The sequence below is a fragment of the Pocillopora verrucosa genome, chromosome 7 (assembly GCF_036669915.1).
Source record: "Pocillopora verrucosa isolate sample1 chromosome 7, ASM3666991v2, whole genome shotgun sequence".
In the NCBI taxonomy this organism is placed as follows: domain Eukaryota; kingdom Metazoa; phylum Cnidaria; class Anthozoa; order Scleractinia; family Pocilloporidae; genus Pocillopora; species Pocillopora verrucosa.
The window spans coordinates 795,842-813,592 of record NC_089318.1 but is presented as its reverse complement, the minus strand read 5'-3'; the positions used below and the strand labels follow the sequence as shown (position 1 = coordinate 813,592).

General features: G+C 37.6%; 2 protein-coding genes across 2 annotated transcripts; both read right to left on the bottom strand.

The window, feature by feature from the left end:
- Nucleotides 1-1,103: 1,103 nt before the first annotated feature.
- Nucleotides 1,104-3,197, bottom strand: LOC131774647 (lymphotoxin-alpha-like). The gene is made up of 4 exons (XM_059090706.2): nucleotides 3,060-3,197; nucleotides 2,576-2,680; nucleotides 1,987-2,056; nucleotides 1,104-1,910 (listed from the first exon to the last, which is right to left on the bottom strand). Exons 1-4 carry the CDS (start codon nucleotides 3,168-3,170, stop codon nucleotides 1,579-1,581), a joined length of 618 nt encoding a protein of 205 aa, XP_058946689.2. The 5' UTR covers nucleotides 3,171-3,197; the 3' UTR covers nucleotides 1,104-1,578.
- Nucleotides 3,198-11,340: 8,143 nt separating this feature from the next.
- LOC131775544 (uncharacterized) lies at nucleotides 11,341-17,614 on the bottom strand. The gene is made up of 7 exons (XM_059091662.2): nucleotides 17,450-17,614; nucleotides 15,355-16,065; nucleotides 13,985-14,159; nucleotides 13,471-13,571; nucleotides 13,051-13,132; nucleotides 12,625-12,770; nucleotides 11,341-12,211 (listed from the first exon to the last, which is right to left on the bottom strand). Exons 1-7 carry the CDS (start codon nucleotides 17,552-17,554, stop codon nucleotides 11,747-11,749), a joined length of 1,785 nt encoding a protein of 594 aa, XP_058947645.2. The 5' UTR covers nucleotides 17,555-17,614; the 3' UTR covers nucleotides 11,341-11,746.
- Between the last annotated feature and the right edge of the window lie 137 nt (nucleotides 17,615-17,751).

Sequence of the window (17,751 nt, the reverse complement as noted above, 5' to 3'; positions counted from 1 at the left end):
GGAGAAGGCAATAACCGACCAGGAGATTTTACTGTTAAATTTTCTGAACCTATTGTTCTTGAGAGTAATTATCAGTATAAAGTTGGGTTAAATCGTGTGATAAGCATGTCATTTTCTCGGTTTAACGTCAACTCTGGATATAAAAATCAAACAATTTTTATAGTAAAGATAATAGCAACAGTTTTACAAATATAAATTTTGCTTCAGGTGTTTGGACAAATGAAGACTTTGACCAATACATTAAAGAACTAACAAAGACACAAGATGCAGATGGTAACGATGTCTATCCAATAAGGTTAACATTCGATGATCCAACTTTTCGTGTAATAATTAATCTTGCTGATGATTATCAATTAGATTTGACTAAAGCTAAATTGTATGCTACTAATCAAATTACATTTAGCCACATTAAACTTCACTCCCTCACATGCCATTTCTTTGTAAACAACCTGAATTTTATCACGTATTCTAACCGCTTTATCCAACCCCACTGAAAAAAAAACTAACCGGGAACTTAATGCTACTGATAGCGAGTTTTCCACGCAATTCTCCCGCGTTTTGACTTTTCGACGGATAAAATTCACTTTTAGCTACCTTGGACTTTACCCAGTCGCGTGTTAATTCCTTGTAAATAATATGTATTTTGTCACGTATTTCACACGCAGAGAGCAAAGTCCAGAAAGGCAACAACCAATCAAGGAGCCCTCTTTGAAATATTATCCTTTTCTCTTGTTCAATGTATCTTCACTTATTCGAGATCGCAATATACCTTTGGGTAGGATGTATTGGAGATACAACAGTTTCATTTTGCTTTCCGTGGTAGAATTACATGGAATTATATTTTTGGGGCGTTTAACTATAGACGAATAATTCTGATTTTCTTTATGTCAGAGGAAATCAAAATTTTTGTAAACGCAGTCCCTTTTCTTGACTCTTTTGCAACCGTTATTTGGTCCCGTCACGCAATGGCTCTCTCTCCAACGAGGAATAAGGAGCGTTGTGTGACGAGACCAAACAACAGCTCCAAACGAGACTACAGTAAGCGTGATAACGATGCATTTTATTTCTGCACAGAAGTGTTTAGACAACAAGGACAATAGACCACGAAATACCTGTGTGAGTTAAGATAAATCAGGCTTTTTCTCTTTCTCTTATGCGATGTTTTTTTTCGAACAGAATTAAGAAACAAAATGATTCAAGAAACAAATAAACCGGCACAGAATCCAGGAAGACAAGAGATTTTCTTCAAAGAGAGACTGTTTACCGGTGACTAGGATTCTACCATGAAACTATGACACTATTTTGAAGGAAAAACCTTAACAGGCTACGCGATCAAAAAGCTGTGTTATATCATGCAAGGAACTCGTGCTTTTTTACATGAACGATAAGCAATGCCGCTGAATGTTGTTGATGCATCGGGGCTTCAGAGGAAATCAGTGGTTCCTGTTTCAACTACGACCGCTGTTTCTTTAGGGATTTGTTACTTTGTTAAACATAGCCTTTTTGATATCATTCTATTCTTTATTGATATCATGGTACAATTTCCTTCAAGGCTTTTACGCGCTTTTGCGGTGAAGCTCACTCAATCAGAAACGCTCCAAAGTAAGAGTGAGCAGTCGCCATGTAAAGTGAGACAGATGTCGCGGTTTGTAACGCTAGGGTGTCACCAGCCTCAAAATAAAACACTCCTCCTGCATAGTGGGGTCCTTCTGGTACGTTGTGGGAATGTTGAAGCATGGTGATAACTTCGTGGTGACCCTTGCGAATCAGCACTCTCCCGCTGCTGCGAAAGTACAGTTGTGCGTAAACATAATACTCTCCATCTTGAGGCACAATCAGACATCCATGACTGTATTTCATGCCGCCCTCGAGATGGCTGTGCACATTTCCCGCATCCCAGTCTGTAATTGCTGTAAGGAAATTTTCGAGTTGACTATTAGTAAAACTGAGAAAGCCGTTGAAGCAACAAGAAAAGATTGAAACAACCTTGCCCTTTGCTATAGTGAGTTAATTTTTTCTCGGTGGCCTCGATGTGAGCCAGAGGCTGATAATGGAACTACAATAAGATAAAAAAAGGCGAGTATTAGTTTTATATAGTAGAATATAAACTTTCTAACCCACATTTGCGGGTACTTGACTACATCTCAATCTTCTAGAGATTAGAGTCTTTGTCTATGAATATTTTTATAGGATGACTTACGACTCAAGATTTCAAATCCTCCTTTGAAAAAGATTTAGATAAGTCAATTATTTTTGAAACAAATGTAGAACTTGATTATGACAGAGAGCAAAAACCGTCTGTAATAGATTGGTTGAAACAGATAACAATGCTTGAAATCAATAGTTAATGTCCTCTTAATGAAGTGAATGAAGGACATAAGTTATTAAGGAAAGGTGATAAAATAAAAGCTGGATTGTCAATGAAAAATATGACTATTTACTTCTTAAGAGTGACGGACAGAGAAAAAAATATAACCTCCAACGAGGAATCGAATCCTGAACGTTCTGTTTCCGCAATCTGACGCTTTATCATTGAGTTTCACAAAATTATGAACAGTTTTTGCACTTGTCTTACCTTTGGCGATCGAGCCGCTTCCACGTTGTTGTATATCAGAAAAACACAGGACAAAAGAATTTTCACCTCAAGAAGAGTCATGACTTTGGGAATATCTGAGAGATACTGTGGAAGGAATTGTGATTGTTTAGAACGATTTCTACACGAAATCAAAATGGCTTTCTAGACGAAACCTTACACCAGAAACTGAGCTTGCTACTAGTTTTCTCTTTTAAATGTAATACCCGAGCTGGGAAAGCAAGCAATGTGTCTGCTGTAATAAGATCTCTTCTCTTAGCGATCGTCTGAGAATTGTTACATTACTCTCCAGTTGCCATGTTAACATCCATTTTGTAGAATGGCTGCAGATGATTGACTGTATGTACTGGAATAGTATTATGCATATGTATTGGGAAATATTCCTCGCACAGAGGACTTACGAAGTGCTAAGGGACATTCCCATCTTAAAACCATAAACAAATTGAAATTTTTAGACTGAACTTACCTTTGGAAAGGCTTTAGTAGACACAAACTGTATGAACTCGGCCAAGTAATGATTATATTTGCTCGATAAGCTCCCAGTTATACAAAACACCCTTTCCAAATTTGGAAGCATCTCTTTTCATGCACCAAGGCATCAGTTGACGCAAAAGCTTAGAAACTCAGCCTAGTGTGAAATATTATATCTGAATTAGCTGGCGAGTCGACTAAAGCGAAGGAGAACAATGTGCGTGTACTTTTTGACTAATAATTCTTAAATGATACCCCCTACTATGCAGATACATTAGTTGTCAGAATCTCTTGATAGCCATTGTCATTTGTGTCTTAGTGCGTGCTAAGGACTCAAAACGTGATTAGAATAAAACCCCAGGCAAAAAAAAAACATTATTGTAACGCTAAATATAGAAAGCTTTTCCTTTAAGTCAAAATATAATTAGCACGAAACCATCCACTCATCCACAAAACATATTTCACTCTCTCCTCCTGGAAAAAACAAAAACTCTGGAGGTTTTTATTCACCTCACCTTTTTCCCCTCTTAATGAAACGCGAAACTGGTGATTACGATCGCGAGTAACTCAATATGCCGCTGACTTAATGCATGCTAACGACTTAAAACGGCTTCGAATAGACTCGTTTTGCTTTTGATGAAGGTCTTGATACTGTTCTTTGACTCAAAATCGTGTCAGGAATTATATAGTGAATAATCGCCTTAAATTTCAAATGCAATCAGAAACATGTTTCGATCTGAGAACGATTAGTCGAATTTATTTTATAGCTTTAATTTCTATCCAATGTTTCGTTTTGATAGTTCGATGCAATAAAAAACCGTTAGATCAAAGCTGCTGCTGTTAAATCTTCAAGGTGATTGACGATCAGTGGCTTTATCTATCTGTTTTTAACAGATTATAGAATGATAAATCACCCAACCGTTTGCCGCCTTCTATTTCATGATGTTAAATCTTCTATGTAATTAACGTCGGTGGCTTTATCAATTTGTTTTTCAAAGATTATAGAATAATAAATCACCCAACCGTTTGCCGACTTTTATTGTTATGTCAAATCCGCAAAGTCATAGACGATCAGTGGCTTTATTCATTTGTTATTAACAGATTCCAGAATGACAACTCGGTAGACCATTTGTCTGCATATCTTTTACTATGCGAACGTGATCATTTCCTCTTTTGTTATGTTAACTCTTTAATTAGGATCACTTGCGGTTAATGAAATTTCTAAATTTTCATAACCATGCGTTCATACTGCTTCCCTTTGCGTTCCGAACCTCTCACTAATGCTGTTTGCTCTTTACATTTGTCTCGACAGTGTCTCCTATTTTCAAGGAATAAGCCCCGCATTTAAGAACCATCTTTCGTTATAGATAGTAATAATAATAGAGTAAAGTCGGGCTCCAGGCCAAAAAACAAAAATATTATGATTTGAGCGATTAATTTAATTAAAGCTTTGCTTAATTTAAGGAGGCTCCATGGGGTTTTTTGAACCTGCAAGATCTGGGTGCAAATATTGCACGAGCTTTAAAAGTATCAACATGCAAAACAAACATGGTGGTTCGATACAATCGCACGATTGTTAACTGAAAAGGTGTGTTAAACACAGTTTTTATGTGATGTAATCTAGGGTTTCCAGAAACTACACCCGTAATATTCATAGGCCTTCTACGCCTAAAAAAGAGGTCAACCGAAGAGAAAACACCGTGGGAAAGATTGCCAAAAGGCGACTGATTCGAAAGTCTACTCATGCTCAGATAACGATCTTGGCGAAGTTCTATTCCATCACGAAATGTTTTACGAAAAATAAAATATGGATCTTTCGAGTAAGATTTATCGCGATTCCTTTCGGGTGGAATTTCTTAAGCTTTGCTGGATCGTTAAACATATCTGTGCCCTGCTGGATTCGTAATCGACAAGTTTGGTATTTCTCATTCTTATCAAATTGTTGTTTATATTCTTGTTAAAGGCAGTTGATAACAATCACATAATCGTCTTGAATTGAAATGTAATCAGAAATATGTTTCAATCTGAGAACGACTATAAGGGGTTATCTTATCGCTTTAATTTCTATCCAATGTTTAGTTTTGATAGTACCATACAAATAACAAACGTTAGACTAAAGCTTCTGTCGCTTGCGTTCCATTATTATGATTCTGGTTGAGAGGAAACCTATAGCCAAAAGAAATTGACCAGTCTTTTAGAATCTAAAACTTTTTGATCTCCCAGGGCTGTTTTTCATAAAAATCACTGAACCTATGAATGCTTTTAACTACTAGAAGATTCTAAATGCGGAAAAATCGATCGCCCGTTTGCCGCCTTTTATTTCATGATGTTAAATCTTTTCTGTCGTTAACGTCTGTGGCTATCTATCTGTTTTCAACAGATAATAGAATGATAAATCACCCAACCAATTTCCGAGTTTTATTGTTATGTTAAATCCTCAAAATCATAGACGATCAGTGGCTTTATTCATTTGTTATAAACAGATTCCAGAATGACAACTCGGTAGACCATTTGTTTGCATATCTTTTATTTTACGAAAGTGATCATTTTCTCTTTTGTTGTGTTAACTCTTTAAGATCATTTGCGGTTAATGAAGTTTCCAAAGTTCAGTAACCATGCATTGATACTGCTTCCCTTTGCGTTCGGAACCTTACACTGATGCCATTTGCTCGCTACATTTGTCTCGACAGTGTCTCCTATTTTCAAGGATAAAGCCCCGCCTTTAAGAACTATCTTTCGTTGGAGATAATTTGCAGTTCGGGCTAATTAGTTAGACTCACTTCTTGAGCCGATAATAAGACTCCAGGCCAAAAAACAAAAACATTATGATTTGAGCGATTAATTTAATTAGAGCTTTTGCTTAATTTAAGGAGGCTCCATTGGGTTCTTTGAACGTGCAAGATTTGGGTGCAAATATAGTAAAAGCTTTAAAAGTATCAACATGCAAAACAAACATGGTGGTTCGATACGATCGCACGATTGATATCTGAAAAGGTGTGTTAAAAAACAGTTTTTATGTGATGGAATCTAGTGTTTCCAGCAACTACACCCGTAATATTCATAGGTCTTCTACGCCTAAAAAAGAGGTCAACCGAAGAGAAAACACCGTGGGAAAGATTGCCAAAAGGCGACTACAGGATCGTTAAACATATCTGTGCCCCTCTTCTTAGTCCCTGTTGATGGAAAAAATTCATAGGACCAAATTTGAGATAGAGGAAGAAAACACAAAATTGAAAATAGCGAGGAAACTGCCTTTGTTACCCCTTTTTTTTTCGGCTTTTAAATAATCGACAGGACAATTTTCACAAATTGTGAAAATTTTGAGAGATTTCACTGAAGCAAATTGAAGAAAATCAAAGGCAAAGCCAAGTTATCGCTGGCTAGCACCTCCTTTCGTGGAGCCTTAGCTTCATGACAACGAAAATCGTTTTGATAATATTTACTACAGCAAACGATAGTCCGAACCTTGCTCAATGCCTTTTTGATGGCTTTAATGACCTTGAAAAGCGAAAACATAAAAATTTCCCAGAAAAACATAATGCTGGCGCGTGCGCCAACATTGAGAAAAAACCCAGTGGAGCCCCCTTAAGTCAATGTATGACTAGCACGAAACTCACATTCATTCACAAAAATTTTTAACTCAACACGCTACTGGTGCATCCTAACGAATAAAACGACCTTAATTGACCCATTTTCCTTTTGACGAGCGTTATTCTCTCGAGGATAGTATTTCAATCTGAAGACGATTATTAGAAGTTATTTCTATCTATCGTGTTTACTTTTTAAAGTACGATAATAGTTAAAAACGTTTGACCAAAGCATCTGTCACATTGTGCTCCATTATTGAAATTCTGCTTGAAAGAAAACAAAAGAAATTAGCTTGTTTTTGTTTAAGACTGTAAAATTTTGGAACCTCCAGCGGCTATTTTTCGTTGAAATCACTGAACCAATGAAAGCTATTAACTACTAACAGATTACAGAATGCGGAAATCGGCCAACCGTTTGCCGCCTTTTATTTTTATGCTAAATCTTCAAGTTCATTGACGATCAGTGGCTTCCTTCATCTGTTATTGACATATTAGAGAATGATAAATCAGCCAACCGTTTGCCGCCTCTAACTTTGGTTTCTTTGGACTTAAGTATCTTATTAATCTTTTGTTTCGTCATGATCATGTTAAAAATATTCAAGGTCACTATCTTTTATTAACAAATTCTATACTGATAATTCAGCCGACCACTTGTCTGTATGTCTTTTATTTTACGTAAGTCATCGTTCCTGTTTTCTAAAATAAATTCTGCATTATTTGTTAAACCGTCTGTAACATCAATATTTCGCATTAATTAATTATATTTTGCACCAGTCGCTATTTCGAAAAGTGAGTAGCACCTCATTGTTTCAATTGGTTCATCTGGTACTTTTGCTTTCAGTTGTTTTTCAGATCATCAGAGAGGTCTCTAATGATATCATTTATTGCTTTGCCCCTCTTAGAGCTCTTTTTCTGAAGTTTCATCGACCGAAATCACGACCGCCTCTATCTGAAGGTTGTACTAACTGCATGAAGATTGCATTTGCTTTTGTCCATTTCTAGCACTATCCAGCGCTGATCATTAATCTATAAAAGTTGTGTGGTTGCATATTTTGTATTTAATGACTAGAGCTCAAAGTTAAGCATGTTGATAAATGAATTTAGAAATGCACTTCAAAACGTTTCGTTTATCAAGCTCGTTAACTTTTAATTCTGTCAAATTGGATGAAAGTAAAGTGAATCGTTTTTGTGTTTGGATAGAGCGTTCTATATCAAGGTATCAGCCAACCAATTAAGTTTATTTGTAATTACAGCTAAAGAACTTTATTTCAGTTAGGATTTTGGATGGAAGGGGGTAAAGGGTTACGGTTAAAATATCTTCAACGAGGGATTACATTTTAACTACAATTTTTTTCATCTGTGAAAATGAGTTAGCTCTTAAGAGCCTTTGATTTGTTATGTTTACCCTTCAAGTTGATTTTCGATAAATAGCATTTCGATGGTTGCGCGTATCAAACTGCCAAAAATACTTACTGTTAATTATAAAATGTTAATGTGTCGTTTGAAGGAGTAATGCAAAGCTTTATCAGCGACATGCAGGCTGAAAGTTAAGCTCCATCTCTGGTTAATTACGTTCGTTTCTTGAGCCAACATGATGCATAAGCTTCTTTGTTTAAGATGGGAAATCAACAACAGATGAATCTAAAGTTCCACCTTGACGGCGTGAATATTTTTTGCCGGTCGCTGCAGGTCTTAATGAAAATTGTTAACGAAAAATTTGTACTTGGATTTTCTTGTTAATTCTGAATTGTCTTTTTACCTCTAAAATTGGTGCCCGCAATAATTTTCGTTTTGAGATACAAAGATGGTAGTTTTCTTGGCGTTGTTTTCAGTCAAAGCCTGGATTAGGGAAAGGCATTAGTATAATACTTGGTCTGATGGAGTTCTCAATCTTATAATCTATGTTTTCTGAAATAAATTCTGCATCATTTGTCAAACCGTCTGTAACATCAATATTCCTTGTTAATTATATAATTAAGCATATTTTGCACTAGTCGCTATTTGGACAAGTGAGTATCAGCTCATTGTTCCAACTGGGTCATCTGGGACTTTCGCTTTCAGTTGTTTTTTCAGATCTTCAGAAAAGTCTCCAATGATAACATCTATTACTTTGCTCCTCTTAGAGCTCTTTTGCTGAAGTTTCATCGACCGAAATCACGACCGCCTCAATCTGGAGGTTGTAATGAGTAACTGCATGGAGATTGCATTTGCTTTTGTCCCTTTCTGGCACTATCCAGCGCTGATCATCAAATATCTATAAAAGTATGAGTAGTTACATGTTCTCTATTTAACGACTGAAGCTCGATGTTAACCATGTTGATAAATGCCGGAATTTAGAAATGAACTTTAAAACATTTCGTTTATCAAACTCTTTAACTTTTAATTCTGTTATATTGGATGAAAGTAAAGTGACTCGTTTTTGTGTTTGGATAGATAGATATTGGCTTGGACTGGCATATTAGCTGTGAATGTGTTGTTTTGTTTCTTCTTCGACAATTCACGTTTACGAAACAAAAAAAGCAAAATATATTCTGTACGATACCGCATATCAAGGTATCAGCTAACCAATTAAGTTTAATTGTAATTACAGCTAGAGAACTTTATTTCAGTTACGATTTTGGATGGAAGGGGTAAAGGCTTAGGGTTGAGATATCTTCAACAAGGGATGACATTTTAACCACAATTTTTGTCATCTGTAAAAATGAGCTAGCTTTATATTAAAGTTCACATGGCAAACAGGTGGACAATAAGACATGATTTGATGCTACTTTGGTTTATAGATTTAATGAATGTAACCGAAGAAGTTATAATTCATAGACCCAACATTTAGACACTCCTGTCTAGTGCCTTCTTCAGGGGCGGACCACCCCTATTTCCTCTTAATTTAATACCTCGAAACTTTCACTCGCTTCACGTCTTTTTCTTCTTAATTAAAGGATAAACTGGAGGATTACGTGTAGCCTTACATGCCACTAATGGGCTTATTTGATATTGCCCAACGACTATGAATGATTTAACGAGCAGGCCACTCTATTAAATAACCCGCAAAAATTTTAAGTTGTTTACGTTGTTAAAACATCTCGTAATCTATTGCCAGTTGTGTGAAAGTGCATAATAACAACTTAAAACGACTTTGAATCGGCTCGTTTTGCTTTTGACAAGTGTCAATCTATTGAAGCTGCTCTATAGTATTTACTTTTGATAGTACGATTAAAGTGGAAAGCGTTTGACCAAAGCCTCCGTCGCATTGTGCTCCTTAAAAAAAACAAAAGAAATTAGCCTGTTTTTGTCTAAAACTCTAAAATTTTCGAACCTCCCGGGCTGTTTTTCGTTGAAATCACTGAGCTAATAAGAGCCATTAACTTCTAACAGGTTGTAGAAGGCAGAAAATCGGCCAACTATTTGCCGCCTTTTATCTCCATTCCTAGGAACTCGAGTATGCTTTGTTATGTTAAATTCCAAGGTCATTGACGACCTGTGGCTTTATTACCTGTTATTAATAGACTGTAAAATGATAAATAGACCAACCATTTGTCTGTTATGTTTTATGTTACGTAAAGATCGTTGCCTTTTTTGTAATGTTAACTCCTCAAGGTGGTTTACGGTCAATTAAATTTCTAAAGTTCAGTAACCATACATTCGTGCAGCTTCCTTTTCCGATCCTTACACTAATGCTATCTGCTCGTTGCGTTTCTCTCGAAAGTGTCTCTCTCTTTCAAGGAGTAGCTCCCCGCTTTTGAGAATGAAATATTTCGTTGGGGATAATACAACTCGCTGCAAGGTCAGGCTCTTCAGCTCAGCGACAAATTTAGAGAACTTTCGCTTCGGGACCTAACATGATGACGTAAATTAGTTCGTCTCCGGATAATCGAGGTTTAACTGTAGCGTATAACCCACCCACACACTCACCCACAAAACATATTTCAGCCTTTCATTCGCCCCACGCTTTTATCTCCTCAATTAAACGAGAAACTGGCAGTTACGAGTAACTCAACATGCCATTAAGGGTCTTATTTGATATCATTCAAATACTATAAATGATCTTATCACGCTGCTATACATCCTGCAAAAATTTCAAGCTATTGTGAGAATCACTTATTAGCTTTTGCCAGTTATATAAGATAACCTCAATTATCCGTACATTTTGATCGGTTCTAACTTGTGATCTATTGTAGGACAAATGTACAGATGAAGTCGCCACCAACAACATTTTGCTTTTTTATCATATAAAACAAATACATGTTGCTGTGCGTCTGCTCAGAAATAAATCCCAAAAGACGTCAAAGTGTAGTACGAACGTGATGGGCACACTCGGCTGCTCCTCGTCTTTTTTTCTCTTATCACATTTTTCCAGACTTTATTTACGAATCTGTGATCTATTTCTGAACAGACGCACGGCAGCACGGAATCTAAAAAATTTCCTAAAACTATATAGTTTCTAATTTATCTGAATGTGAATAAAGGATTTTTGGGAAAATCATCAGTTTGACACAATCAGATAAATTTCGACAGCTTGATGAGCCCAATAAGCGGATATTTCGTTAGTATACCTTAATGATTATTTTGCAGGTTTGAAGCACGTTGCACCAATGATTCATTGCAGTGAAGTCATCCCTCGCTAAATCAATTCATATTTTGAACTCAGAAAAAACTGACAAATCAAAAAGACCCGAAAAGGAGAATGTAGGATTTATTTTACTATTACACTTTCCTTCGCTTAATTTTACATACACAACTCTTTTTACATGCTTTGTCAAATTTGCCTCAGGCATATTATTTTCTTTTTAAAATGTTATAAATTAACATTCTCGATATGAAAGGCAAGTGGCACTTCGCCATTCGTGAAGCTTGTAAATACGGCAAGGTATTTACAACAAACAAAGATAAGCAGACTAAATCCTTAAAGAAAGAGCAGTCACAGTATAAATGGGAACCTGTGAACTTCAGGGAAAAATTTTAATCCAATGAATGACATTTAAAGGCTTTTCCTTATTCCTGAAGTAGAAACCGCGGCCAAATGAAGCCTTTATGATCAATACATTAACACCATCCAGCGGCATTATCTGTTATTCATGTAAGAGGGCACGAGTTCCTTTCATAATATAACACAGCTTTTTGATCTTGGAACTTGCAATTGATCGGATTCTTCCTCCAGAATTGTTTCATTGTTTCGTGGTAAATTCCTAGTCATCGGTAAAGAGTTTCTCATTATAGAAAATCTTTTGTTTTCCTCGGTTCCAAAAAGCGACCCTCTTCTCATCTGTACTGGTTTGTACTTTCCTTGAATCATTTTGTCTCTTAATTCTGTTCGAAGGATTTCTCCTTCCTCAGACCTGGGAATCGAATTAATAAACACTACACCTCCTCGAAGTTTTTTGTGAGTTGCTGCATTCTCGTCCACGTATTGAATAACTTCCATTTCAGTCAAATCTTCTTCGTTCATACTCACAACGAAAGCTGTAGGCAATTCTCCAACTTCAGGGTCTGGGAACCCAATAACAGCTGCGTCAAATACGGCCGGGTGGGTCTTGAGGAGAACTTCGAGCTCTGAAGGAGACACCTGATTGAAAAGAAGAGCGCTTACAAATTCAGGTTCTCTATATTCATTCATTTATTGTAAGATACTGTGTTGGGCAATAAGTCGAGAGAGACAAATCAGTTAAAAAAATTTCAATAAACTACGGCAAATCAAAAACAAAGAGCAAACGTAGCAGAATCTCTACGAGGACACGAACAGCTCACGTACCACCACGCGTGACGCACATGAAGGCAAGGCAAGCTGAAGCACTATCCATTCGTGCCCGTTCTCCAATTACAAAATTCTTATCGGCTACGTTTCAAATGCAATGCTTTCTACCGTACCAAGTATTTTTCAATGCATTGCGTGTACACTTAAGGGGGTCACGCCCACAATTTCCTACGTTACACATGTTTGACGATATTCCCTGACTGACATGAATTAAGAAAACCGACCTGATCTCCTCTGAACTTGATCAAATCCTTGAGTTTGTCCACGATGAAGAAATGTTCATCTTGGTCATAGTAACCCAAATCTCCCGTGTGAAGCCAGCCTTCGCCGTCAATAATTTGTTGTGAAGCGTCTCGGTCGTTCAGATAACCTGTCAATCAGCCAAGAAAGTCATTTATTATTGGCTTTCTAAAGAAATTCGAAATGGCCCTCGTCTCATTTCCTTTCCCTTTGTAATTGGTCCAATTATTTGAGGGGGTAGTGCGAGTTTTAAAGACGTGGCGACTAGGTAACTCGCATTTCCCATTGGCTCCTCTTAAGATGTAATAACTTTTCCTTGGTTTCCAAAACATTAAATCAAAATACGTGGTAAAATTATCTTTTAAATGAGTAATTCCACTTCAACGCTGTAACAGCATGATGCAACTAACCTTTCATCATTGTCGGACCTTTGACACAAATCTCTCCTCGTTCACCAGCCCCAAGAACCTGGCCAGTCGATACATCGCACACCTTAACTCAAAAAAATTATTGTTACTTGATATAACAAACAATGATAAAATAAGATGAGTACACAGCTGTTAGCCTGCTTTCCGTAGCACGTAAGGAACCAATCATAATTGAAGGCCATAATTAGAGTATTATAAAAATTTGACTGCTAAGTTTAGGAGGGGGACTGCCAAGTTTAGGAGGGGGGGCGGGGGGGGGGGTGAAGAATCCTAAGAATGTTGCAGAGCCTTATGGAGGGATCGGGTTAATTTTAATGTGACACAAGCAAAGTCTTCCGAACCCCACAAGGTAATAAGTAATGATCAGTGAAAAATGATCGGTGCCTTAAGCAAGTCCTTTACCTTACATTCGAGATTGGGAAGTAATACTCCAACAGAACCATGCCTCTCCTCCAGCGAGGGAGTCATGTGACTCAGTGCTGTGTTTTCTGTCATGCCGTAACCTGAAACATTGTTTTATGTTTCATTTCAATACATTCATTTATCAATTATCCTTAAATTCACTTCTTGACTAATTGAAACGCAATCTGAGAATTTGGTGGAACGCAGTAGCCCTATGAAAAGGACAATCAATTTATTACTCATATTACAGCACCATGCCACTGTTTCCCTCTCTCTGAAAATATCTATGCAATAAAAAATTCTGCAGCTTTTCGGGCATCGGTTAGAGGCCTAGGAATGCTACTGCTTGTCTTTGCGACCACATCATAAAAACTGTATTCTCAGTCCTTACCCAAGATTTATCGTTAGTACGCCTTTTCCACAGATCAAACTTTTGTTTATTAATGGACGGTCTTACAACTCTGGATATGGACCAGTTTAATATTGTTTAAGGCCAAGGAGCTGTTTCACTTACACTGATTGATTCTTTTGAGGTGAGGTAATCGTTTCCTGACACTTTTGGACGTTTCTTTGCTTAGTAATGACGAGGTGGATATCACCTCCGCTAGCGACGACAAATCGGTGTTATTTACTGCTGGATGGATGGAAAGGAGATGCACTACTGACGCCTCGGTTACGAGAAGTGTCACCTGTTAGAAAAAAAGAAAAGATGTGTGTGGGGATGCTTTTATTTGACGAACAATGGCCCCGGCAGGAATCGGGAGCGGAAGGCCTGGAACTGTCTAAACCTTCAAGGGTATCCGCTCAATTCGCCACCACAAAACTCGCCACCACTGAGAGTCAAATCGCCACCTGAGGTGATTTGTGTTGCCTGTCGTTTGTAACTTACATCAAAGGAAAGATAAGATGTAGTAGTATATTGCGAAAAGGGAAAAGGACTCAGAAGTTATGTGTAACCTCTCAATTATAGAACGTGAACCGTTAAATGCAATAAAACATGTTGATATCCCGAAGATTATGATCAGTTTGCGGAAAGCGAAACCAAGGTGATTTTCCGCCGATGCGAATTAAACCGCATGAATTTACAGCAAATGAAAGCTAAGGTGCAGTAGTATATTGCGACAAACACAGCGAAGTTTACAGAAACGGACTTGACTTCCTTCCTTTGTGTTAATCACATAGAATGTGGACGCAACCTGTAACACGAGTTTCTTTCTTATGAACGCATTTCGTAATCAAATCTAATGAAACTTATGTAATATGAAAGGTTAGACCTTAAAGTTTAATTTGGTTTTAATGATGCGAGATTAAAAATGCGCACAAACACAGTGTATTAGAATAATAAATAGCATGTCGGCGGTGTTTCCCTGACGTGCGGCTTTAAGGTGCGTCTACGGTATTACAATGTGATGGATATTTCATGTGGCATTTAAGGGTTAACGTGCAATAATTGAGAGGCTACACATAATTTATGAGTCCCTTTCCCTTTTCGCAATATACTATTGTATCTTAGCTTTCCTTTGATTCATACAACTGGCTACACATAACGTTGAAGTCAAATCGCCACCGGTGGCGATTTGACTCTCGGTGGTGGCGAGCTTGTTAGGGTGGCAAATTAAACTTAAACCCCTTCAGGCCTCGCTCAGTAAATACCGAGCCGTGACGTTTGCCGTGAAATAATTTAGGGAACGTCTCTCGGCGACAACAACGTTTTTACCCACTCAATCTTCCCAGACTTTGCACAAACAACGAGGAAGGAGAGACGCCTGGAAATTAGGCTGAGTCACTGATAAGATCCAATTGAAAGAGGAAAGTGAAAAATCTTTTTACCCACTCACAGCTACGATTGTATTAAAAAGTCTCAAAACCGAAAAAATGCTTTACCTTGTAATCCTGCAAAAGATTAAATATTCTGTTTTGTTCGAATCTTGGCACTGAAACTAAGCAACTTCCTTGTTGTAAACTGAGAGACAGAACAGCTATTAGGCCGAAAGGGCGGTGAAATGGAACAAAAGCTAGAGTAGTAGAATTCTTTTGCTCTGTAGTAATTTGTTTAAAATCCATAAAGCCTTGTGCAGTCGCAATGCAGCCCAGAGCAACCAAGTTATAATGTGTTACCATGGCGCATTTCGGAAGACCGCTAGTCCCACTGGAATACGGAAGAATTGCCAAATCCTCTTTTGGGTTAAACGTGACGTGTGGCAAACTCGACCCGTCATCATTGAAAAGGATTGAGACCAAGTCATACCCATCTTCAACGTCATCTCCAAGAACAAACATGTGGTCTATGCCCAGTTTCTTCGCGGCTTCTTTTGCCCGATGTTCCAACTGGTGAACAGTGATGATACATACTGCGTCAGCTGCTTCGAGCTGATTGGTCAGTTCTTCGGTTGTGAAGAATGGATTGACACCGGTCACGACCGCACCAATTTGAAGAGCTCCAAGGAATACAATGGGAAATTCAGGAACATTCGGAGCAAACAGGGCAACCACATTTCCCTTGCGAAGTCCTCTTTTGCTTAAAGCCGAGGCGACTCTTCTGCTCAAATCCCTTACTTGTGAAAACGTGTATTCGCGTTTGGTTGCGCCGCATATCTACGAGAAAAATATCAAGAATGATGGAAAAGAAAGAGCGAGTTTTCAGATCGGGAAAAGTACAAATGATTGGCGAGTTCTTAGCTGGAGTGGAATGGGGGAACAGTTTTGCTTCTCTCCTAATCGTGAAAAGTAGATCTCTCCTGGGATCAAGAATTGTTTTAACATTGCAATTATTAACATTGTTGTAATTATTAATATAACCACCCTCAACAACAAACGCTTTTGATACCTCGCTACTCAAAGAATGGTTGGCTGATTTATTGAGCAACCTTAAGGTACTGTATACACTAAACCCAACTAAACTAAACCCATTTTCGAAAGCACCCTCCATCAGTGCTTTCAATTTAAACAGTCCCTCCTTGATTTCGTGGTCAGGTTAGATATCCTGTGGAAATTCTACTTTGCTACTAGATTGTCAACTTAGGATACGTCACCAATATAATACTCATTACAGTCGATCGATCGAGAGAAAAGTTTTACAGTTTCACGATGAGAGAACGTGTCTCCTGCTGGCCCTGTTATGCATGAAAAAGCTCTCAAACAAAAGCGGCATCTTCATAAAAAATACATCTTTTATCAGTTCGAGAACTTCTGTTAAGTAGTTTTATGGGTATTGGTGTCAAACTTGCGTGATTACATTCAATAACTGAAAACTGATGATGACGCTTTATTTACAAGCCTCGTTTATGCGTCAGTATATCCTGTGCTTAGATCTTGAAGAATCCATACTAAATATTGTTAATAAACAAAGGGCACCTTTTACTCTGTTGTGAGTGTTAGTAGTTCAGCATTTGTACAGTGGCCTCTCTCTGCACACTTCGTACCAAGAAAGGTAAATTTCCGAAACTCACCAAGTTATTGAAATCTGAACAGTGATCGACAAAAATTTGATATACAAACCCTTAAGTTTCGATTGGAACGTGACGGAGTAAACACGTTTTGGCTTCTTCGTGACCTCATGGACTCGATGTGTTGATGAGTGATTTTCGCTGAAATTTCAATGTCGTTTTATTTTGTTTTATTTATTATGAAGTTAACTTCCGCGTTTCTGGGTAATTGATCAAAAAAGACGACCATAGTCGAAAATGGAACTCGAAACTGAATTTTCCCTAAGTAGAAACATGTTTGAAATACAAATAAACGAAACAGATAAATTTGTCGGTCCATTTAGTGAATGAATCATAAAGGACAGTTCTTTCTTTGACATAATTAAGTTCACACATTTATCTGTTTGTGTAATATGTTTAGTGGCTCTTCTGCCGCTCAGAATACCTGTGTGGAATAAAAGACGAAGTCACGAACACCGAGATTAAAGTTGAAAGATAAAAATAGCTCTATAGTTATTACCGAGGATAAATTTATTCCTCGTTGAACGACTTACGATAGCTGTTTGATTCCCATACTTCTCGAAGTCTCTAAACACAAATTCCGGCCAAGATAAGGTTTCAGGGATTGATACGTCCGCATATTTGCTTTTCAACGCCATCGTTCTTTCGCAGTTGTCAGAATAATCGAGAGTGAAAATGTGACATAACGAATGCGTCGAAACGCGTCTACAAGAATTTAACAATATCAAATCGACGGTTCGCGGATTTAATTACTGAATAAATAACCATATTGCTTCAGGGTAATTACAAGAAGGATTTGCATTTTCTCCATTGTGTTAACGCACGGCTTTCTTCG